The sequence below is a fragment of the Columba livia genome, chromosome 1 (genome assembly GCF_036013475.1).
Source record: "Columba livia isolate bColLiv1 breed racing homer chromosome 1, bColLiv1.pat.W.v2, whole genome shotgun sequence".
Classification (NCBI taxonomy): Eukaryota; Metazoa; Chordata; class Aves; order Columbiformes; family Columbidae; genus Columba; species Columba livia.
Window position 1 is genome coordinate 128,093,003 of NC_088602.1, and position 24,508 is coordinate 128,117,510.

The window sequence follows — 24,508 nt, forward strand, 5'->3', positions numbered from 1 at the left end:
GTCATGAGGATGGAGCCAGGCTCTTCTCGGTGACAACCAGTGGGTACAAACTGGAACACAAGAGGTTCCACTTAAGTTCCAGGGAAGGGGACAGAGCACGGGAGCAGACTGTCCAGGGGGGGGTTGTGGAGTCTCCTTTGCTGGAGACATTCAAAACCCACCTGGACACATTCCTGTGTAACCTCATCTGGGTGTTCCTGCTCCATTGGGGGGATTGGACTAGACGATCTTTTGAGGTCCCTTCCAATCCTGAACATTCTAATTGGTCACTCTCACACAAGGAGAAGTACTTACCCCACCCCTCTTCTGTTAAATAGAGGCAACAAAATAAAATACAAGGAAACTTTATTTTTCAGTTTACCAAGGTTTTTCTCTGTTTTTTCTTTTTTGTTTGTTTTTGTCTTCAAGCTGCTTATTAGTGGACAAGTCCAGTCAGTTTTTGTATTAAAAAGGATCTTGATGGAGGTAGCTTTGTCTCTGTCCTGGCTGTTGCTTGGTCTCACCTGTGCACTCTTCTTAGTAAACAAACTCAAAATAAAATTAAAAACAAAAACTGGAATTCCAGGCGGAGGCAGCGAGCAACGCAGCCAGGTTCTCCGTGTAACAGACATGGCGCTGTGGCCTCCAGTCACTATGTACAGAGTCCATCATACATCCCCCTCTCTCCTAAGCACACTCCTTGCTCCAACGGGCTGGCTGCGGAGGCAGGAGATTCTTCTCCTCCCTGAGACCTGCGCAGCAGCTTCCATGGAGGGAAACAGCACCCAGTCAGGAATGTCAGGCAGAGGGGTAGAGTGTGAAGGGGTGTGGGGTGGGGGAGGGGTCACTTCAGCTTGGCTGAAAGGTCAACAGCACTGGGCCAGTGACTCACTGCTGCTGGGCCACCTGTGGGGTGAGAGAAGACGATCTGAGACTCAATGGCTGGTCAATGGGCCTCGGCTTTCCCCATGCAGTCCCCACTCCCCCCTGAGAGGGTACGCACTTGTTGGGGAGGGGGTGGTGGAGGGGGCTCACTACTGCGGTTGGCCAGCCGGCTGAGGATGTTGCGCTCGGACATCTGGAGGCGCACTGCCACAGGGGGGATACGGGCAATGGTGGCAGGCAAACGAGTCACATCTGCCTTCATGTCACTCAACAGCTCCTCCAGCTGCTTCAGAACTGGAAGCAAAAGGGACATCTGTTCAGAGAGAAAAGTGACGCCCCACAGGGAAAAGACCAGAGAGAACAGTGATGCTGAACACCTATCCCAACCTATTTAACATACTGCATTACCTTTGTGCAGCACCGCGTTGGCTGGTTTATTCCCAGCCATTGACTCCTTGGAGAGGTGCTGGTGGCTCTCAGCCAGGCATTCCACCTCTGCGAAACGTGTGTTCAGAGCCATAGATGGATGAGATGGGTCTTCTGACATGTTTAGATAGGCAGCTCGCCGCAACTGCTCCTCAATCACCAGTGCTTGCTCCAGGAGCTGCAAGATGTGGCAGTAATGAGAAAAATTCTTTAAGCAATTGCCCAAAAAGCAGCGTGTTTGCACCCCCAGTCTCTCCTGATCCAGTTTTCCACTATCTCATGAGGTGAGATCTTGCAGCTGAACCTCCTTCCACCAGCTTCTGTTTATGTTGAATAAAGCCTAAAGAGCCCCAAACATCTAAGGACTCCATTAGGCTAGGCCAGGTACAGAAAAAAAACTAGGCTACATCTAGTTTAATAGAAGACTGCTATAAATTCTGCAGGATTCTCATTCCTCCTCAGATTCTTTTTAAAGACCAAGTTGATTGCTATTTTACTTTCTTTATGGAGCAAAGGGAATAGAGCTTTCTCTCTGAATCCAAGTGAGAAGTATCCCATGCTCAGACAAAGAGTCTAAAAACTGTAAAGCATGCAGGGACATTTGGAGAAATCAATTTGAATGCTGTTAGTGCAGAACTGATTGCACAGACTACTCTGAATTAACATTTTGCCCCAAGACTGAGAACGACATGGCCTTTATCTGAGCTGGTCTTAAATCACTCCCAGAACTAAGCTACACACTCCCGAATAGGCTGCAGTAGAGACTGAAGGAAACCCTTTCACCAGTTCATATGGTGGTTATACATTCTGCTTAGGCACACTGAGTGGGCTGTTGCACACCACACAGAAGCTGTGATGGAAACAGCCACTTGAGCCATAAGCCTCCTGCATACCCATTTTCAATAAACAATTGGAGAGCCATGAATGAAGCTCCCCAATACCAGTTCTAGAGTAAAGGGAGCTCCTATTGTGGAGCTACTACATGATCCTGAGAGATATTGCTTATTCCCTCACCTCACCCCCCTAAAAAGAAAGGCACTAAAGAAGGCTTCACTTTCTTAGCAGAAACTCAGAAGGGCAAGCTCTTGTTCTTAGAGGTCCAGCTGGCTGAAAGACCCTTATCACATTGAAGATAAATCCTTACCTTAAATCTCCTTGCCAAGAACTTATTCTTTATTTCCAGGAAGTTACCCCTGTTCATCTCACCCTTGAAGGGTTCATTGAGGATGGCGTAACGTGGATCATTCTGAATATCCTGCCAACGGGCATAGCCATGACTGAGATGGGATGAGCTCAGGCAAACAAAGGCAATGTGAGAACAAGGGAATACATAGCCCAGGCAGATGCAGTTCTCAAGAGGGGGTGGGGAAAGGGGGTGCAGAAAGGGGAGGAACAGGAGCCAAGGAAGAGGAATGAGAACTATGTCCTGCTAAGTCTTAACTATGCTGGCAGGAAACACCTCCTCCCACCACCCTTTCACTCTTGTGAAAGAAGATAAAGCACTCTCTCACTTAATGTTCTCCAGTCAGACCCAGAACAGTCACCTTCACCGTGACAGCTTATGTACATGGGGAGAGAACTGGTAGAGTAAGGATACTTGATAATTCCAGCAAGGAGCCAGTAGTCATGCCGCCGATGCCAGATCTCATAGGTCTTCTTTGTGACAGTTGCAGCTCGCTCTTCATTCTGCCACAGGGAGTGTAGTTCTGGAAAGGCAAGAGACAGCAGAAGAGTTTAAAGTTATTTCACAAACACAAGCAGGGGCATATAAAAAAGTTCAAATATATAATATAAAGATTTCTCATACCAGTGAAGCCACCGTCTGCTATGTTGAACATGAAGCGCTGCTTTACTCCCTTCTTGTGCCTTTCATCTACTGACTCTTTCAGCATCTCTCCGTTCTGCAGCATCACCACATCTCTCTTATCATCATCCTTTTTCTCATCTGTATACACAGGAAATTATTAGAAAGAACATGGCAGATACCACAGCAAGTTGGACCCACAAGGAATCCTTGCAGGAGAGGAGTTAAGAAAGAGAATAGAACTATGATCTCATGACTCGCCTTTCTCATCCAGAGTGATTATAGGAGGTTCAGAGGGATTCTCAATAGGTGCTCTGTCTTCCACTTTCTCCACATCAGCTGCAGGAGAGAAGGGGAACATGAGATGTAGGGCAACAGGTAGCCAAGGTTTTGTTCTTCAGCCTGTGAAACCTACTGTTCCCTAACTCCTTGTTCAAAGTCCTGGAGAAAAGCCCCACTAATTGTCTACAATTACACCCATTTCTTTACAATGAAGTACTGAAGCAAACAAGATACAACTTTAGGAAAAATAGTACTTGAGGAGGAAGGGGGGCTTTAATTGCTGTTCAAGGTATTTAGCAGTGTCCCTAGAGATACCTTTGCTTTCTACTTCCATTGGCTCATCTGCTCTTTCCTTCACCTCTGGTTCTTCTACTTTTTTTTCATCTGCTTCTGAGGGGTTCACCGGGGATTTTGCTTCCTGTGGTGGTGTCTCCACAGGCTGGACACATTGCTGAGGACAGAAATCAATGAGAAGCGAGGTGAAGCAGTGCATGGAAACAGAAGACAGTCGCAGCAGTTTGGAAAGCAAAGATGCACAAAACTATCAGGCCAGTTCTGAGGACCTGAGAATTATCTTTAAATAAAATTCCAAGAACACACCTCTGTCTCAGTAGCTGGACAACACAGAAGAGGGGGCAGAAGCAGAGACATTTGCAATTGCACAAGGCAAACAAGCAACCCAGCACTCACCTCCATAGGGACCTCTGATTCAGTAGCAGAGGCACTGAGTTCTTTCTCTGGCTCAGATGGCTCTCCTTGCTCCTTTGCACCGGCTCCTTCTTCTACTTTTACTCCTTCTTCTGTGTATTAGCCAGAGCAGCACAACAGACAAAAGAAGAGAAGCCAATCAGTAAGGTCTTCCCCTCACTGTTATTAAGCTCACATCCCTTTGCTGCCAGAGATTAAGCCCATCAAAATAGGACCAACACCACCCAAGATGACCCGCCCCTTCAGTACCCCCCCTGTTCAGTACAAATGCAGGGCTTCTCTTTTTACTGACATCAGATTATCCAAGGAAAGTTAGTGTCCTCTCTTGCCTTTAAGGGCTCACACATGTCTTTGGCAACCCTCCTAACACGAGAGGTAAGTTGATCTGCGTCCACCCCCAAGCCCCACCACCACAGGTCTGGTGAGGGGAACAGCCAGGATGGGGTCAGGACACAGGACTGTGCAAGAGAGGAGCTCACCAGGTGGAGGGACAGGGGCAGGTGTATTTGGTTGCGTATCCCCTGGTGTTGAAGGAGTTGGAGTTTTGGGAGAGGGCGAGCTTGGCTGTGAAAGTTTCTTGTTCTCCTCTATCTCTGCCAGTTCTGGCATACTCCAACGGCCATTCACATGCTCAAATTCCTGCACCTGCATGAGATAGAAAGACATATCATTGGAAGTCATACAAAGCTCATTCTCAAACCAGAAGTGACAGACTACTTGGCATACAACTAAAATAGGTGTGAAAGGAGATGTAACTCACTAGCTCAGGACCCCAGTGACAAGTTGTATAGAGAGTGAAGACTCCACTGGTCTGCCAGGTACCTACCTTTTTGCGTATAAGAGACATGACCCCAATGCGAGTAAGGACATGCTGTCGAGAAAGACCTTCCCGTGGGACCCCATCTGCAAAGGTCTCTGCACCATCAGCTCCAGGTTCACATAAATGACGCATGAACAGCGAGACATAGGCCCTGGAGCAGTTAAGAGACAAGCAATTGGACTATAAACCACATTAGCTAGAGACAGACATTATCAGATCCCTTCTAACATATAAGGAAAATCACCCCGAGACTCCTAACCTGTAGTAACACAAGTTCTGGGGTTCCAACCTCCTTTCAAGGGAGAATTTCCCAACAGAATTACTACATGCATAAAGGACACACAGCTGACTCAGAATCTCGAGCCAGAAACAACCATAAAGCCAAAAAAGACTCAGGGAGAACATTCATTACATGCTTGTGTGGCCATGCTACTCCTCTAAAAGCATTTGCTTTTGATGACTGGCAAGTTGAGTCCAAGGAAGAGAACTAGGAACAACCTCCTAGTCTCTCCTCAGTTTATACTTCATTCCTCCACAAAGAATCAACTAATACATTAAGGAAATTATGTCATTGCTAAGGAAATGCCAAAAAAAGGCTCAATTCCCTTTCTTCCCCAAAGCGATCAGATGTTGCCAACCTTCCACATCCCTGCCTACTGAAGACTCACTTGAACTCTTTCTCTGACTTGCCACGGAGGTCCCGAACAAGCCACTGAGTGGTGAAGGCATCCTGAGGTGGCATTCCATAGCGCATGATAGCATTGAGGAAGGCTTTCCGCTGGCGGGCATTGAAACCCAAGACCTAGAATGGGGAAGACAGACAGATATGGCAACGGCCATATAGAAGCAGCTAGGATGCAAACACCTACCCTGGTACTACTTACCTCAATGTTCCCTCCCACACGGGCAAGTAAGGGAGGCAGAGGCTTATCCTTATCGTTTCTCAGGCCTTTGCGGCTAGGCCGACGAGCTGCTGAAGAGAGAAATGCAGCTAAGGAGAGGAGACAATGCACAGCATATTGTTGTGTGAATATTGCCCTTGCAGAACAGCACCAAAGTGTATAAACGGCCCAAATCAAGATCCAGCTGTTCCCACACTCTGAGTAAGTGACCCAAGAACTCTGGCTTCACCAGAACTTACCTTCAGACCTCTCATCAAAGTCCTCGTCACCTTCTTCAGAAGCAACTGAATAGTCTGACTGATTATCTGACTGGTCATCCTGCCAGTCTGAAAGAAAAACAGCACGTGAGCCTGAGACGCTACTCCATTACTTCCCAGCAAGATATACTTTCACCCATTTCTCCCCCATGTTCCTGCAGATTTGTACCTCTGTCCTCCTGTGAGCCATCGTTGTAGTTAACTTGCTTGCGAATACGTTTGCCCTTGCCCAGATTCCTGGCCAGATCCTCCTGTTGCTGTTCATAATGGTGACGCAGCAGTTTCTCCCAGTAATCAGGATCCACTGACTCCTCCTGCTTAATGATCTCCCGTTCAACCTCCTCTTCCTCCTGCCACAGAGAGGTAATAAATTTAGAGCCCTACACTCCAAATCCCAACCTAAGTAGATTTATGCCTGTTTGCCCTTAAAAGCGTCAGAGCTCAATTTGCTTAATTGATCCTACATCATTCAGCAGAAGATACTAGCTGACATCCACCTCATACTCACCCCCATCTCCTCTTCACGAACCACATACTGGGCCACTTTGAAGGAGCTGAGATACTCATTCATGCCTTGAAGTTCTGTATCTTCTGTTTCATCCTGGTTCCGATCCAACAGACGCTCAATTGCTTTGTCATCATAGTGGATGACACTGCTGTCCTCACCTTCCTTGTTATCCCCTGAGGGAAAAGAATAGACACAGCTCTCATGTGGATCTCAAGGGATGAGGGAAAAGGAATGCCACCCTAGACCTCTCTGAAGGGCTATAACCAGCACTGTGCCTACAGTTGCTCACTAAATAAGGAGCCAGACCTCCCCACCTCCATCAGTTCTACTCTCAGGCACTCACCCCCTTCAGTAGCCTCATCCTTGAAGAGCTCTTCAGTGCCAAATTTGAGAATGTCATCAAGTTCCTGTTTGGACATGGAGCCTGTCTTGGAGCCCAACCCTGGTCTCACTACCAGATGAGTTAGCATCATTTTCTTCTTGGCCACCTGAGTGATACGCTCCTCCACTGAGGCCCTTGTCACAAAGCGGTATATCATCACTTTCTTGTTCTGTCCAATTCTGTGTGCACGACTGAAGGCCTAGAAAAGAGATGTGCTCAGAACAGTTCAGAGTTATACAAGCTGTAGTCTGATACACCCCACCTACCTCCAACAAGTTTCCCAGTTGCCTTCATGTTGGCCCTTAGTGTTAGTGAAGGCTGGGCCCTAGAAGAACCCTCCATGCTTTCATTTCCCACTCTACCCATCCTCATTGCTCTAATTTTGTATATTTCTAGAGGGAAAGTGTCACATTCCTTCACTCCTCCTGATCATTTTGTTTCTCTGCTTCCTCAGGATTACTCCATAGTGAGTGGCCATACTCATTCAGACTCACCTGGATGTCATTGTGGGGGTTCCAGTCTGAATCATAGATAATCACAGTATCTGCTGTGGCCAAGTTAATACCAAGACCCCCAGCTCGAGTAGAAAGCAGAAAGCAGAACTGCTGAGCACCAGGAGCTTCAATAAAAGGAGAGAACAAAAGTAAACAAGGGAGAGTGCATTACTCAAACAAGGATTTGTATCTGATCCACATAACTTTGGGTGGTGGGGGCAGAAAAATCACTCCTAATTTAAGATTCCAGGAGAGCAATGGAAGACTTTGGCCACAACAATCCCATGTTGACCACTAAGCACATACTAGGCAACAGTTTTCCTTTTGCAGAGAAAGTCAGAAACTCCGTACCATTGAAACGATCAATAGCCTCCTGACGCATGTTCCCTGTGATTCCTCCATCAATCCGCTCATATTTGTACCCTTCATGTTCCAAAAAGTCTTCTAGAAGGTCCAACATTTTAGTCATCTACACATCAGAAAAACACCACCACAGAAGAGTGAGAAGCAAGGGGATACTGGATCAATAGCCTGCTTTCTCAGAGAAAGAATTCCCAGCCTTCAATTTTTTCCCCATATACCTGAGAGAATATGAGCACCCTGTGACCTCCCTCCTTAAGGTTCTTCAACATCTTCTGCAGCAGCAACAGTTTTCCAGAGGCTCGAATAAGAGCACTACCATCATACATGCCATTTGGCATTTTTGGAGCTTCCTGAGAAGGAAAAGAGAAAAGGAGTAAGGGGAAGAGGAAGAAAACAGCTTGAAGGGATGTAGCTTGGTCTTAGTGTCTGGCTGTGTTCATCAGATGCTGACTCATTTCTGGTCATTCAGCATGGCACAACCACAACATGTAGCACTACTTATAAGAAACATCAGTGCCACCCTGTGCCTCTTTTCTTGCAATTTGACTCCTAGATGCCCTCCTCTTTCTTACTGACTTAAGTCCATTACTCTTATTGTCTTCACTGTCTTGCATGAGTCACAAAATAGATTGTACTTGTCATACAAAGATACTGGAAGAGGAAAGGCCTTCCAGCATTTTGGGTCTACACAACGACAGGATAAAAAAACAGAAGCAGAAAGAGAGGAAGGGGAACTCCCTCCATCCTTCATTAGGTAGCTAACTAGCTCCCTGATAACAGCCAGCGGGCAATTGGCATACATAGAATAAGTGATTAGACATACCATAGCAGCCACAGGGAAGAGGTAGGGGTGGTTACAGCACTTCTTCAGATCCATAACAACGTTGAGCAAGGAGACTTGGTTACCACCACCCCGTGCGTTCAGTGCCTCAAAGTTTCTTGTCAAAATGTATTTATAATACTTCCTGAAAAGGGAAAAAAAAAAGAGACAACTTAGACACTCTTCATGAGAATGACTAACATACTCTCTTGCTGAACTCTGCACAAGTCCTGGCATTACCTGCCAGCTACCTAGGCTCTGCCAGTGACATTCACCACCTCTCTATCCCTTAGATCAGAGCACAGGATTAGCCCTCCCTCTGCTGTAGTGGCAGCAAGAGATCTTCCTCCTATTCACTGCATAGAAAGCCCTATAGTGAGGATGAGGCTGTTTCAGCATCCTCTTTGAAACAGCAGAACAGAGCAAGAGTAGTTCAACAGCAGGTGCTCTCTTCATCCCCACACTCACTTCTGCATGGGGCTCAGCTCCACTCTGACAATGAGTTCAGTCTTTGACGGCATATTCTTGAAAACATCAGCTTTGAGACGCCTCAGCATGTGTGGGCCCAGCATGTCATGCAGCTTCTTGATCTGGTCTTCCTTGGCAATATCTGCAAACTCTTCTAGGAAGCCCTCCAAGTTACTGCAAAGAAACAGACACTCAGAAAGAGACACAAAGGAAAGAGAGGAAAAAAAAAAAAAAAACACCACAAAAAAAAAAAAAAAAAAAAAAAAAAAAAAAAAAAAAAAAAAAGCAAAGAAGAGAATAGGAACAACAAGACAAGCAGCCTGACTTGTGCTGCAAGACATACTGGAATCTTTCTGGTGTCAGGAAGTTCAGCAGGTGGAACAGTTCTTCCAGGTTGTTCTGCAGGGGAGTTCCTGTAAGCAGCAGTTTGTGCTGGAGGGAGTAACCATTCAGCACCCGGAAGAACTGGGAAGTAGAGAGCAGAGAAGAAACGGTGGAGAAAAATCCCAAACCAACCAACACCACCACAAAAAAAAACCCCAACCAACAAACAAAAACCACAAACAAAACAAAACACACAAACATGTCAAAGATTTATTAAGTCATAGGCCTACAAAAAAAAAAAATACTCTAGATAAAAAAAGCTGACATCAAGTTATGGTTCATTTTGGAGGACATCAGCTGTTTGGACAAGAGCTCCAAGTAGTTCACATTCCAGTCAGGGTCACGAGACTGATCTCATTTGGATCATTGTTCTGCACAGCTAAAACATGACTGCAGCAAATCCTACAAGCCATCAGGTGTGCTGGTAGGTTTCCTTTGCTCTGGTAAGTTACAAGCCCTTTCAGACCACCAGTCATTTCCAGACTGCCATACTACATATTTTTTTCTTGTTAAATTAGTGTTCCAGATTCTTACAACTACACTGCCTTGAGAATTCTAGAAATAGCTAAGTCACTTTTCCTATTCATATCAATCCTGGCAATATTCCAGAGCTCTGAACAAGCAGAGGAGAAAAAGAACTAAGGGTTTGCCAGCACATCTTTAAGGTAATTTGTGCTGGTTACAATGAAATAATCCCAGATATAAGTAGTGAGCAGCTGAAGCACTGAACTGAAAAGCACAAGTGTTATCATGCTCACCAGCACAAATTGACAATAAAGCAGTAATTTATATACGAGCTTGGCCACTTCTTTGTTTATTTTACACTTCACATAATACAAGGTCAGACTTAATGAAAGTAGCTTGTAGACGGCAAACAACAAAAAAACCCACAAACAGAAAGAAGAGAAGCCCACTATCACTTATGTTTTGGTTATCACACCAGAATGATCCTTCCAGTTGCCTCCATGGGGGTTTATCTTTCTACATAGTTATAGTCAAAAAACACTCTCATTTTAGAATAAAATATGGAAGTCACTGATTATATATGCAAAACTTTGGCAGATAACTGCAATCTGCCAAGAGTGTTTGGCCTGTCTTGCAAACACCTGAAGCTGTCCTTATGGGCCAAGAAACTGCTCTAGAAAAATGGCCTTAGTGGATAACCAATTCTAACTATTAGTCATAATGTAACCTTGAGCCTTTACATCCCCTTTCAATTAATAAATATCACTAGTAAGCATTCATTACCACTTCCAATAATTTTAATGCTAAGCATAGAATGGCATCCAGTCTTAGTGCCTATAATAAAAAATAGATCCAGAAATTGGACTGCAAGAACAGCTGTGATGTCTTGGAAAGACACCTCACACCAAGATCCAGAGCAATTTAAACAACAATTAAAAAAAGAAATGAAGAGCCAATTTTGTCTTACACATTCTCCAAAGCCCTATAGAACTGTATGTCCAATAACAATCGTTTTTAGCATATTGAGCACAACCCAGCTGAAGACAGACAAATCAATACCCGAATTAAGGTACAAGAACTTAGGGAGGGGCTGAATTAAGAAAGTACAGTCAAGTCTATTGAATTCGAACAAGCTTAGTTAAGGTGCAGCCTCATATGAAAGCAGCTATGTAGCTTTCAGCATCTACCCAACCATTTTTTAACATCTCTGCCCACCTCTCCCATTTCTATAACACCCAATTAATTCTGCTACAAAGCTAAGTGAATGCACAGAGCAAGCCTACTCTGGAATCAGGATAACTGTGCTCATGACACTTTTTTTATGCTCAGTATGGTAAGCCTTTCCAGAAGAGAGATGGTACAGATATATCATCTGCTTTCAGATAAGCCAGTTTGTATTTCAGAGCAACAACGACATCCAGGTTTTTCTGTTTACCAGTGTACACTAAATGCTTACTCACCCAGAGAGAAAGCTGTTTTAACCAGTGATATGTGAAGTTGTTGTCAATGACAATCAACTTCCAAAGGAAGGATGTTGATTTTTTTTTTTCTAGTAACACATCATATTTACTATTGAACAAATGACTAAGAAACTTTTGTGCTTAGGAGCAGATATCTAATCTTTTGAACACCCACTGCCCCTTCCCCCCAGAATATGCACCATGCCAATAAACGGCCTGTGTTTCCCTATACCTTAGACTGGTTGTTCTTCAGTCTGTGAGCTTCATCCACAATGAGACAGGCCCAGTCAATAGAGCCCAGTATGGCCATGTCAATGGTGATCAGTTCATAGGAGGTGAGAAGCACATGGAACTTCACAGCAGCCTCCTTCTGCAAAGGACAAACATGGCAATGGCATCAGGGAATGCCCCATGACAATGTAGATGCAGCATTTCTCTAAGTTATTCTGATGAATCCTGCCTGGTCAAACAGCACATAAACTTTTTACACCCATAGATTCCTGTCATAAGATTCAAAATACAACCCAAACCATTCTATCTTTTTAATTTCCCATTATCCTTTTCGTAACACATGTAAGTCTCCTCAGCTCCCTCAGTACCTGCTACTTATGGACAGTTGCCAAATATTGTAACATAGAAGTCAAACAAATAATCAGTGAATAGAGGCATGTTACAGAAATTAGATTTGGAGGAGTTGCTCATCAAAAAGCTAAGACTTAAAAAGATAAGTAGTTTATTGTGGAACTTTAAATTAATGTTAGCACTTAATACAGTTCAATTTCAAGGGAAGCAAAGGAGTCCTGTTTCTCTGTCACACAAAAACCTTTAACTCTCATCTTGCTTTTACTAGGAAGACTAAAGTCCTACAAAAACTAGCCACCAAGGATCAGGCTCTTTCTTGTTGTCTGGACACAGAATGCCATTTCTCAGATGTCTTGGTATGGCCTCACTGTCAGTCAGCTCCTCAGAGAGATTAAAATGTTCATACTTTTTTGTACATTTGCCTTTTTTCATAGAATGGCAACTCAGAGATTGACTTAGATCTGTCAAAATGATGCATAACTTCACAGATTAAGTAGGAGAGAGAGGACTTGCCTAGGGTCACTATTACCTCAGCCAACTCATTTTCCAGTACTGAATTAGTTCAGACTGGTAGGAGTGTTTAAACAGTCTAGAGCAGGTGTCTAAACGCCCACTAGTCACCAATTTGTAGTTATTTCTCCTTCGAAACTACAGGTATAATCAGTTCCCAGAGACATCAGAGAGCATGTGAATCTCAGCTGCTTAAAGCCGGTCTAGTGCATCTCTCAGTTCAGGCTAGTGTTACAGCAGAGTTCTGTACCTTCATTCTGGATGCTTTTTTGCCTCCACGTATGGCATTATCCTCAAAAGTGAATTCGTTCTCACGGATGATGGCCCGGCTGTCTTTGTCCCCGACATAGGTCACTACATACATATCTGGGGCCCACATCTCAAATTCTCGTTCCCAGTTGATGATTGTGGACAGTGGGGCACTCACCAAGAAGGGACCCTTTGAGTGGCCCTATGAATAGAGTCAGTAAAAACATTAGATGAGTGCAACCACTAACACAGGCAGAATCTCCCTAGGTAGTGATCTCCTAGCTCTCACCTCTTTGTATAAGGAATACAGGAACACGGCTGTCTGCACAGTCTTTCCCAGACCCATCTCATCGGCCAAGATTGTATCTGTGCCCTGGGCCCAAGAGAAGCGCAGCCAGTTCAGTCCTTCCAGTTGGTAGGGATGTAAGGTCCCTCCTGTTACATCGAGGTACTCTGGTTGCCGGTCATATTTCACTGTTGGCTACAGCAAAAAGGAAGAGAGTTGACATCCTTTACCTTGGCTAGACAGCTACCAAGACTCCTTTTCCAGTCACCCACATATTCCCTAGTGCAGATGAGACTTCTCAACCAGACTAGCACCAGACAAATCTCCCAAATGGCTAAAGGTATCCACCAAAAAGCCTTTTTTTTTTTTTTTTGTAAAACCCTTTGACCAAGAGCCAGCCAGTGTCTCACCCAATGGAGAAGGTGAGCCTTTGTCTGCATGCTCTATAACCCATTAATTCTTTGGGCCAGGGAAGAACTCAAAACCATATGCTCTTGAGCTTCCTGCCTCCCTCCCCAAAATAAGAAGCTATATCAGATGACTCCTAAGCAATAAAGAATAACTTACATCTACTGTGGGAGTCTCAGGGGGCCTTTCCAGTTTCCGCATCTTCACTTTCTTTAACTTCTTACCAGGTCTGCCCTCTTCACCTCTCATCAGCTCCCTATGCAGAGACAGAAGAATATGCAAGTTTAATGGCTTTTATAACAGATCAAGGGAAAACTATTGCAAAGAATACAAGGGCAATCATCCAACTCAGATAAATTCAAGAGAACAGGGCTGGAACCTTCATGAACTGGTGCAGCAGCACAAGGTGAGGATGTGGATATCCCTGCCCAGAGGAATAAAGAGTCAGCAGCAAGATGATGCTTCTTGGCTATCTCCACATATTAATCCAGTTAGTGCTAGGGGTTGACATAGTCCAGTATTTTCTCTTGAGGGAAGAGAAAGGAACACCACCTCTAGATACTTCTCTTACCTATGATTCCAGTAGCCTTGCTTGTAGAGGTCATAGTCTTGGATATCCACATCCTCACTTTCCCAGGAGGCCTGGTCATAGGGTAAGTCCCTCCATTTAATTAAATAGTGGACATTCCCCTTCTTATCCACACTGCAGAGGAAACCAGTAAGTCTTAAGCACAGTGAAACTACAGTATTCACCCACTCAAATGGGAGAAGGATCCCTTAATGAAGCAACAGAAAAACAATGTTTGTCATACCAACAGAAGAACTTCCCCTCTTTCCCCCACTCATACTGCAGTTCAGCTCACTCACTCTTCTTTAGCCCTGCTTAGAGGTCTTTGTTGAAATCCTCTTTGCTACTTCCCCCTACCTATGATTAAGGATCCTGTGGATCATCATCCACTCAGGCTTGATCCCGTAGCGATAGAAGCGCTCCTCCATCTCAGCATATTTGGGGTCCTTGTTTTTTCTCTTTCGACTTTTCTCCTCTTCCCCTCCAAAGTCCCCTGAGGGTGGCTCATCCATATCATTTTTGCGCTGGTAGTTACGAAACATGACCTGGCAGTGCAGCTCCAGCTGGAGTCAAGACAGAAGCAGTCAGTAGGTGTTTTCACTCCAACTACCTAGAAGGTTTTCCCCCAACTATCCACCCTTATGATGTGGTTAGAGCCATCCAACTCACCTGCAACTCTGACACCCAGGAACAGTGCCAGTAGGACATGCCCTGCCATTTAACAAAGAACTGCCTTTCAGGCCGGCCCTCCAGAGGTTTAGGCGGAGGAGCATTAGGGTCTGCATCAGGTGGACGTGGTGGTGGGGGACCAACTGGGGGCTGACCCCATTTCCAGATCAAGATCTTCTGCACTTTTCCTTTCAAAGCTGGGCACTGAAAAGTTAAACCGAGCTTGTTATATCAGACTGCTCACATTCTAACATACAAGCAACTGAGGAGTAGAAACACAGAGTTACAGTTCCCTTCCTTAGTTATAGTTTTGCTATGCAGATGGTATTTGCTTTTTGGATCTGGAAGCTTTCTCCAGTTTGTTTGGGTTTTTTTATTTTTTTATTTTTCCTAGGACAACCCCAAACTGAATTCAGTATCTCAATTTAGTTGTTTCCCCGGGGCCACTCCAATTCAGTAGTTCTACATGAAATACTGAAATTGCTAGGCTTGACAAGCCCAGTAGCCTATCCAACTACAACTCTAATGAAAGTTTGTACAGAAAACATATCCCAGCACAGGGATATGTCCTGAGGCACCTTTTTTGGTTCATCATATTAACAGTCCTTATCACCTAGTGAAAGCACCTAACACCACTTTATAATACTTAATTTCAATAACTTCCTGGAAAAGGGTCGCATTTCTCTCAACTATCTACTACAAAAGGTCTTGGCATTACAGAGCTTATTGTGTGGAAAACCTGTTTGGCTCAGCATCAGTTTAAAGTATTTTTCTTAAGCACTGAATAGGCTCACACTCATTCTCCTGCTTCTACATCCATACAGGATCCAAGAAAATTAATTGAGCCTTGGCATCCTGGATCCAAAACTGCCCAACTACTTTGCACATGAGCAGACCTTATGAGACTCAATGGCAGTAACTCTGTCCTGCCTGCTGTCGAGACAACAGCCAACCGACAAGGCACAATCCAGCTACAAAAAAAAGCCAGGCCTCGATGTTTTATGACAAAAGTGGGAGAGAAGATAGAGTCTTCAGAGGACTAAGCACTTTCAGGAAAATGATAATCCAAAGGCACTAGATCAATTGTCTCTTGTAGCAATGAGAACGGTAGAGGCAGAAACTCACAGTGCAGCGAGGACACAGCCACTCTCCGTTGGGAATCTCTGGCAATGGGGGATTCAGACAGTGGATATGATAGGATGAAGGACAGGCATCACAGCACAGCAGCTCTCCTCCATCCTTGCAGACTCTACAGAACTCCATATGGTGGTCATCCTCTTCCTCAGCATCCCCCACAACATCCTCCAAGATTTCCTCACCCTCAGAGTTATCCTCCTTTGCTTCCCACTGAATGCCCTCTTTTTCCTACAGGAAAGGGAAATCAGAACAAAAAAAAAAAAAAAATCCAAACCAAACAATCACATATTTATGATTATTTTATTACCACTAAAGAACAGCCCCTAGTCACTTGACACCCCCACCCCATGATCTCTTGCACAGTCTGGAGAAATCCAGTACTCACACAGTGTGGGCAGCTCCATTTGCCCTCCGGGGCTTTCTCCATGTCTGGGTCCAGGCAAACCATGTGGTAGGCACGAGGGCAGGTATCACACAATATAATTTCTCCTCCCTGCTGGCACACCTCACAGTAGTCCTGGTGATCAGTCTCATAGCCATCCACAGCCACTGTGGAGTCCTCCTCACCTACAGATAGTGATGAGGAGTTACAGCAGTACAAGCCACAGGTACAGGCTTCCTACAGTAAGAGAAGGTACTCTCCCAACAGCCTACATAGTGATATAGAGAAGCAGAACCCAAAATTCTTGCTCTACCTATATAAGTAAACACAGGGCAGGGAGCAAGGGCTGGAACAGGAATAAAACAAGGCCCATTTTGCCTCTTTCCACACACAAAATTAAAAGTGCAGTTGAGGCCAGGAAAACTCAGCACTCTGTCTGTTCCCCTACCAAGGTGAGAAAGAACTCCTAAAAAACTTTTCCTTATCTAAAATAATATCAGGTTCTTTCTTCACAAACAATTCTCCTCCCTCAAGTATGTTGTTAAACATTTGAATTCTGCACAGACACTCCTCTAATATTCCTACATTTGGCTATGCTTCTGTCTCCAACTGACAGTAACCATTGGTACCTTTCTTTTTCTTTTTCCCAGCTTTGAGTTTTTTGCGACTGCGGCTACTTCGGCTTGTAGATCCATCTGAAACAGAGTAGCTATTGATACTGGCATCATCGAAGTCTGACTCCACATCCAGATCATCATCTTCACTCTGAGATAAAAAAAAAAAAGCTATGCTACTCAGGCACACATGCTGGGGGCAAGCAACCAGACACAAACCCCAGCATTTCTATTAGGTTGGTGCAAAAGTAATCACAGTTTTGGACTGTGAATTTTAAATCATTATAAGTAGGTTCTAACACATCTTTATTAATCAAAATAGGAACCATTGCAATCAACATGTTTTTGCCAACAAATGAGTTTGCTTATTCCTGTAGCATAAAAATCCATGCTTCAGGATTTGTCAAACTTTTGGAAAGCATTTTCCACATCCTGCTGGCTGTAGAAGCATTGTCCCTGCAAAAAGTTGAGATGCTTGGTGAATGCGGCAGATGAGGCAAAACTTCATAGCCCAATTCGTTCCACTTTTGAAGCACTGGCTTTGTGACATGCAGTCGGGTGTTGCCAGGGAGAAGAACTGGGCCCTTTCCGTTGACCAATGCCAGCTGCAGGCAGTGCAGTTTTCGCTGCATCTCATCAATTTGCTGAGCATCCGTCTCAGATGGAATGGTTTCACTAGGATTCAGAAAGTTGGAATGGATCAGACTGGCAGCAGATCATCAAACAGTGACGACAACCTCTTTTTGGTGCAGGTTTGGCTTTGGGAAGTGCTTTAGAGGTTCTTCGCAGTCCAGCCACTGAGCTGGTTGTTACCAGTTGTCATAGAAAATCCACTTTTTGTTGCATGTCACAATCTGATCCAAAAATGGTTCGTTGCTATTCTATTGCATAGAATAAGAGAAGACAACACTTCAAAACAATTATTTTTTTTATTTTTGGTCAGCTCATGAGGCACCCACTTATCAAGCTTTTTCACCTTCCCAATTTGCTTCAAATGCCAAACAACTGTAGGATGGTTGAGGTTGAGTTCTTCAGCAACTTCATGTAGCTGTAAGAGTATCAGCTTTGATGATTGTTCTCAACTGGTTGTTGTTTTCTTTTAACGACCAACCAACCACTATGCTCCTCATCTTCAATGCTCTCATGTCTTTTGCAGAACTTCTGGAACCACCATTGCACTGTGCATTGGTTAGCAGTTCCTGGGCCAAATGCTTTGTTGATGTTGTGAGATGTCTCCACTGCTTTATGACCCATTTTGAACTCAAATAAAACTGCTTGTATTTGCTTTTTGTCTAACATTTCCATAGTCTAAAACGAATATGAAGAGCAAGTAATAAGTCAGTAGCAAAACAAAATAAAGCAAGAAAAGCGCATTAAAATGATGCATAAAATCACCACATTTCAGAATGTATTTCAATATCAAACGGCAAATTTCAACAATGCAAAAACTGCGATTCCTTTTGCACCAACCTAATAGCACATCATCACCTCCTCCTCAAGTCAAGAAAGAAGCATCACTTACCGATGATCTTTTACGCTTGGAGCCAAATCCTCCCAGTTTGATTTTCAAAGGTGCCACCTTCTTTGTTTTAGGTTTCTTGATATCAGGAACACGAGGACTGGCCTTTGGCTTCCGACGGGCATTGGGTCCTGGGAACAGAAAAGCCTGCAAGTCAGAAAGACTACTGCCTTGACATCACTCACTCTCTACCACCCCATCAGATTGTTCACCTCACCTTTGCCCTCCTTTGTCTTGGCTTTCCTGAGTGGCACATCTACAGGAGGCTGTGGCAGGACGGTATCCACATTGGTCACCATACTCTCCACTACTGCAACAGCTGCCGCTGCAGCAGCTGCCACAGATGCACCTGAACTTCCCTTGAAGGGGTTGTTTGTGCTAAACTCCCTCCATTTGGCTCCCAGTACCATCATCATCTTCGACACTGCTATTTTAGGGTTCTTTGCTGCAATAAGTGGCCTGCGTACAGTTAAGGAAGGAAAAGTTATTGAACCACCTTGAAATCTAGATCATTATTCCACCCCACCACCACCCCCATCAGCACCTCTATCTCAAACTACATTCCTGTCTTATCTCTGATCTCAATAGCAAATGAATCTCTCCACTCCCATCCTTCACTCTGTGGAGGATGCAAATGCTCAAGGGCTTGGAAAGCAAAATGGAATTTAACATACTGGGGAAGAAAGGGGACTGAGACTAAGGACTTCCATTATCTTGACCACTGAAAACAAAAAAAATACGTGGATCAATTATTTTACTGTTGCTTCAGTTTTTGCTCTAGGTAGGACATTAGTGTCTCTAATGTACCCTGAGGTTCCAAAACCAAGGAACTTAGTCCTTGCCCAATCTCTTTTTTTACTCCAGAGTCCTTCCAAGTGCAGGCTTGTAGTTTACCTGACAAACTGGCTGAAAGCTTTGTAGTTGGTGAGAGTGCGGTAATCCTCCTCTGTGAAGATATGATCAATATCCTCCATGCCCCAGTCTTCCAGGAGCTGAGCAGATGACTTTGGCTCCTGTGCAAAGAGAATCACAACAACTCTGAGAAAGACCTCTAGTTCTGCTGTAGGAAAGAGTAGAACGTTACACATCTACTGATGATCCAGTCAGTCATGATCAAGGGATTTTTTTTTTCCCCTGTCCACTTATCACTGCCATAGGATACAGCCTCAACAGAACATCAGTAGTGGTGGAAAAAGTCTTTGGCTTCAATCTACATTCTAGGTGTCTAAGGCAGAAGAGGGGAGAGAATGCAAGGTGGAAAAGTGGTCAAGTCAAACAGGTCTAGAGAAGGAAGAAGACACCAAACAGCCCCAAATCCACATGCCATCAGAAATGGAGAGCACAATGATCCCCAAAATCAGATACACGGGAATGAGAAGCAGGTACTCAGCATGGTAGCTTTTCACCTTTGAGTCATCATCTTCTTCCTCCTCTTCTTCCTCCTCCTTGCGCTTGGCTTTATTTTTCTTTTCCTTCTTGGGCCCTAATTTCTTCTTTTTCTTCTTTCCAGGAGTGTAGTCGCTGCCCTCACTGTCTGAACGTAGAACCTCCTCTTCTTCCTCCACAAACTCATTCCCCTCACCAGAGCTGTCTCCCAGCTGGAGAGGGAGGGAGAGAGAAGATCAGGCAACTGTGAGTAAATACCCTGGATAAACACTGGATACCCTGGATAAATCACTGCCTTCTCCCCAGGCTCTAGAGGGTTCATACAAAGGATTGCTGCCATAGGCCAACAATGACAGTAAGCATCCTCACACCCCATATATCCCCATTTCAGTGTGTGACCTTAGAAATCCTTTTCCTTACCTCCTTCTTCTGACGCTTGCTGAGCTTGGGCACTTTGGGTTCCTTTAGTTTCTTGGGCTTCTTCTTCTTCTTGATTTTGGGTGTCTCAGCCTCTGACAGAAGCTCTTCCTCAGGCTCTTCTTCAGGCTCTGGAGGGGAAGAGGTGACATGTCTCATTCAAATCCCATTCCTGCTCTACAGCATAGTCCACTCCTCAGAGACCACTAAACTTGTCTACATCTTGTTACATACTTACAAACATAAAAGTGATTGCAACAGCTTACTCAGCTACTGTTCACAACAGATACTAGGTAATCATAAGTTACCACTGCACACATGGTTTCCGTCTCCCTGCAAGACCACCTATTTCCACAATATTCCTCCTCCAAGCAGAGTTGCACTCAGATCTTGGGGACCAGAAGTTCGACATAGCCCACCAAGAAAAGGAAATAGCATAGCACAGATGGCCACATCTAAAGGAGACAAAACAGCAAATACATTTGAGAACCTGACGAGGATACTGTTTCAGTCCTTGGGCATCCAGCAAAGAAATCCCTAGCTATTCAGCCTCTTCAGCAGTAGAGGGTATCCTACATATACAGGCCAGTAAGCCACTACTTTCCTCCTCCACAGGAAAGTTGTTACTCAGCAACTCCGATAGGGATTTGACACAACCTTCTCCCAACCCCCTTCTCTCTGCGCCAACAGCTAGCAAGCTCGCTGCCCAGCCAGACGAACACATGCCAGCTCCCCACCATGCAGGCTCCCATCTGTGCACCCCCCTTCCCTGCCTGTCCCCCGCCCGAGGGGCAGGGGCAGCCAGACAGCCCTTCCCTTTGTGGCAGGCTGCTCCTGCAGCCCGGCCACCCACCCTCCCCCGCCGCCCCGCCCACCGCACACAGCCAGAGTCACTCCTTCTCCCTCCAAGGGAAAATGGCCTCCTGACCACAGGAGCTGGGCAGGATGGAGGAAGCCACAGGTCAGAGGAGCTACCACAGCCAGGGGTGAAATGGCAGAGGCTGAGCCCTCCGAACCTGGGGTCCTGTGCCTGGCCACTGCCATTTTCCCAACCAATGGATGCCTCTTTGCTCCCAGGGTCCTGCAACATCAGGTCTTCCAGGGATCCCACTTCTTCTCCCCCCAGACTCCAAATTAGAGTCTCTGGGGTCCCATCCTTTTCAACATATCACCTAAAGCTCTCCAGTTTGCAGGGATTTAAACAAACAGTCTTTCTTCATCAAGATTTTCCTTTCAAGGTTTACTGACAGTCCCTTTCTGCCTAAGATTTCAGAGGTGCCAGAAACCCCTAGACTCAAAGCTTAAGAAAAAATGCTGAACAAACAGAACCCCGAAGAGTCCACAACATTTTCCCTTTCCAGTCGCAACATTCTTCTTACATGACACTACAACACCACACCACAAGTTAGTAGGAAAACTCAAACCTGTCTTACAGTCCAGCACATCAGGACGTAGATTATTCCTTTTCATAAAAAAGCAGAGCATCCAGATGTAGATCCACAGAGCAATTCATCAACAGCAACAATAAAAAAGCCCAAAACAGAAGAGTACCCAGGGCTCTAACCCAAGTCTCATATTGATGACAAGAATGCAAACATGAGGGGAAAAGGCAAGGTACAAAGACTACAAGAAAAGCAAAGGTGAACAAGCAGCATGGAGCAAAAACCAAGAACAAGAAACCTCAATAATTGGGTGTGGTAATGAAGGAAAGTGGGTCACGCAACAGCCCAAGGCACTTTGCTCTGGACATCAGCCGGTCTGAGTTCCCAGATGAAAGAAAGTCAGACACCCTGCACTTTCACATATTACCCGCCCCCCCGGCCTCCATTCACAAAATATGAAACTCACAGGCATTTTGGTACCTCATCAGAACTGGACACTCTGTCTCCACCCCATAACACCTCCTCAAAGCACAAGCCCCAACAACCTGCAACAGCTTGGAACAAAATTGGCTCCACCTGACACAAAGCCACGAGCCTCACACTTCATATTAACCCTACAACTTGGATACCAAAATCAAAAACACATACATGACTCATAGTAAAAAACTGACATTCCCCTGCACATAATTTATTTCACATATTCAGCTTGAGACCAGCATCACCCCCATTTCACATGCACGCTGTGCAGGTTCTCCATACCTAGATGCTGGGGGATAGCGTTGTTCAACAGGATCTCCATCTCATCATCATCACTGCCCCCTGAGCACGGCGACGGAGATCCAATGCCCGATGCCATGTCCTCCAAACTAAGGGAGGCCTGGGCTTATACAGGGCGTCGTCTTCTTGCCAGTCAAGCCAGCACTTCATTGAAAAGAAAAACAAAGTTATAGTAGACCCAAACTCAGTTTTCCCAAGCAATAGTGCTACCAGGAGGATCCATGAGAAAGCTTAGACAGCGACTTTGCTGGATTTGGAGCTTACAGAAACACTGGCAAGTACCAGCTTAGAGTTGTGATGAAACAGGCTTTGACGACACTAGATATTAAACTGAGTCAGCAACTCATCTCCGACGAGGACACCAAAACAGATGTCCTACAGGAAAATTCTCCCCTCCTCCGCAGCCGGGTGCCCGCGGTTATTTCAACCTTGGGCTGAGAGAAGGTAGCAAGGCGAGGAAGGCAGCTGTACTTACGAAGGAGACCTTGGGCCAGCCGGAAGGCTGCTGGCCAGCCGCGGCAGGGAGCGGGCAGCCCGCTCGGCGCCCGGTACGGCGGACAGCGGCGGAACTGGCGCTGCCGGCAGTGCCCAACTCGCCCGCCCAAACTTGGCGCGCCGGTCCCGGGCTGACACAGCCGCGGCCGGAGAGGCAGCCCGGCGTCGCCCTCACGCTCCTCGCCGCCGGCCGCACACAAAAGGCAAAGGCAGGCTCGGCGGCGCCGGCAGCCCCGCTCCGCTGCCCGCCGCACCCGCGCCCCCGCCCGGAGCGGGGCTGCGCGGCGCAGGGCGGGGGTGGCAGGAGGGGGCGGGGGGGGGCAGCGTCTCGGCGGGCCACGGTCTCCCAGGCGGGGGCGCGGGGCGGGGCCGGGGAAGTCCGGCTCGCATGCGGCGAGGGGCCGCCTCTCCCCAGGGACACGCACCGGGGCGGGGGCCCAGTGGCAGGCGCCGGCCGGGGCTGCGGGGACCGGTGGGGCCGCCGCTCCTCGGCGCGGTGCCGAGTGGGGGAGGGGAGAAACGTCCTGAGGGCGCCCGGGTAAGGCGGACGGCGCGGCGCCGGGGAGAAGCTGCGGCTGGGGGTCGACGAGGTGCGCGGCGGTGAGGGTCGCCCACCCGCAGAGATGCCCCGAGAGGCGACGGAAGGCCCTGCCCGCCCTCGTCCCTTCCCATATCCTCACCCGGCTCCAGACCCTTGCTCCTCTCTCACCACCGCTGCTGCAGCAGCTGCTGAAGGGAAAATGGCTCCTACCCCGGCACCGCCTCTTAAAGGGCTAAAAACCCGGCCAGGCCCCGCCCCGTTCCCGCCTCCATCCCATAATATGCATTGGGACCCCGGCAACAGGCCCCGCCTCCGTCTCCCCGGCAACTCCCCCCCCACCCAGAGACATCCCATAATACTCACCCTCCCCTCAGAACTTCCCACTCACTGCCCGGCCCGGCATCCCATAATAATAACCCCTCCCGCCGAGAACATCCCATAATACAGCCCCCCCACACCACCACCCCCCCTCCGAGAAACATCCCATAATACTCCCCAGGCTCGTACCCCTTCTTTCCGGCATCCCATAATACTCCCTCATTTCCCCCCCCCCCGGCTCGGGACCCCGCGCCGGGCAGCGCGGCCCGACATCCCATAATAGGCACGTCCCTCGAGTGGGGAAGGGAAGGGGAGGCGGGGGGGCACACTGTAGTAACCCCCAGAACATCCCATAATAGTCACACCGCGGGCGCGCATCCCATAATAGTCCCCCCCCCCGCCGCCCAGGCAGGCATCCCATAATAGTCGCCGGGAGCCACCGTCCAGCCAGGCATCCCATAATACCCGCGGCCGCCCGCCCCGCGGGGCTCGGCCGCGCCGCCACCGCCCCCCACAGCCCACCCCGGCTCCCGCCCCGCCCCGTCCGCCCCACCTGCCCGCTGCCCCGGGGCCCTGCCCGCCGCCGTCAAGGTCCCGGGGCACGGGGCCAGCCACGCAGCCCGGAGCGCTCTGGCATCGCCCGGCCCCTGCGCGCTGCCCGCTGACACAGGGCCTAGGCGGCCCGCAGCGGGCACCACCCTCCTCTGGCTGGAGGTGCCGGGCTCCCGCCGTCGGCCCGTGATCCTGGGGCTGAGCGCCCCGCTTGCTCCCCTTCCCCATCCTGAGGGGTGTGTATGGCCCCTGTGGCACATTTTTGCCTTCACGCATGCACGGGGCTGACACCCCATCCCTCACGCTGTG

At 47.0% G+C, this 24,508-nt stretch overlaps 1 protein-coding gene and 1 non-coding gene across 10 annotated transcripts; both read right to left on the reverse strand.

The window, feature by feature from the left end:
* Nucleotides 1–328: 328 nt before the first annotated feature.
* Nucleotides 329–23,717, reverse strand: CHD4 (chromodomain helicase DNA binding protein 4). Of its 9 annotated transcripts, none has more exons than XM_065049982.1 (40): nt 23,693–23,717; nt 22,276–22,437; nt 20,138–20,265; nt 19,738–19,929; nt 19,226–19,344; nt 18,549–18,790; nt 18,335–18,462; nt 16,828–16,963; nt 16,202–16,383; nt 15,805–16,044; nt 14,680–14,883; nt 14,368–14,573; nt 14,014–14,145; nt 13,602–13,698; nt 13,038–13,229; nt 12,750–12,950; nt 11,640–11,777; nt 9,442–9,563; nt 9,099–9,272; nt 8,634–8,775; nt 8,029–8,160; nt 7,799–7,916; nt 7,448–7,572; nt 6,915–7,152; nt 6,572–6,744; nt 6,233–6,413; nt 6,046–6,156; nt 5,789–5,877; nt 5,573–5,706; nt 4,911–5,055; nt 4,564–4,729; nt 4,067–4,176; nt 3,692–3,827; nt 3,356–3,433; nt 3,098–3,235; nt 2,888–2,996; nt 2,435–2,567; nt 1,273–1,468; nt 983–1,158; nt 329–907 (listed from the first exon to the last, which is right to left on the reverse strand). In XM_065049982.1, the coding sequence occupies exons 2-40, from the start codon at nt 22,370–22,372 to the stop codon at nt 824–826; spliced, it is 5,844 nt and encodes a 1,947-aa protein (XP_064906054.1). In that variant the 5' UTR covers nt 22,373–22,437; nt 23,693–23,717; the 3' UTR covers nt 329–823. The 9 variants fall into 9 exon arrangements, with proteins under 9 accessions (XP_064906054.1, XP_064906061.1, XP_064906057.1 ...); XM_065049989.1 differs by lacking the exon at nt 23,693–23,717 and adding an exon at nt 23,469–23,624 and having other exon boundaries at nt 329–885; nt 5,789–5,874; nt 6,046–6,132; XM_065049985.1 differs by lacking the exon at nt 23,693–23,717 and adding an exon at nt 23,469–23,624 and having other exon boundaries at nt 5,789–5,874; nt 6,046–6,132.
* LOC135578375 (small Cajal body-specific RNA 11) lies at nt 4,399–4,538 on the reverse strand. Its single transcript, XR_010469889.1, has one exon. It is a non-coding gene; the product is annotated as a small Cajal body-specific RNA 11 (non-coding RNA).
* Nucleotides 23,718–24,508: the final 791 nt, after the last annotated feature.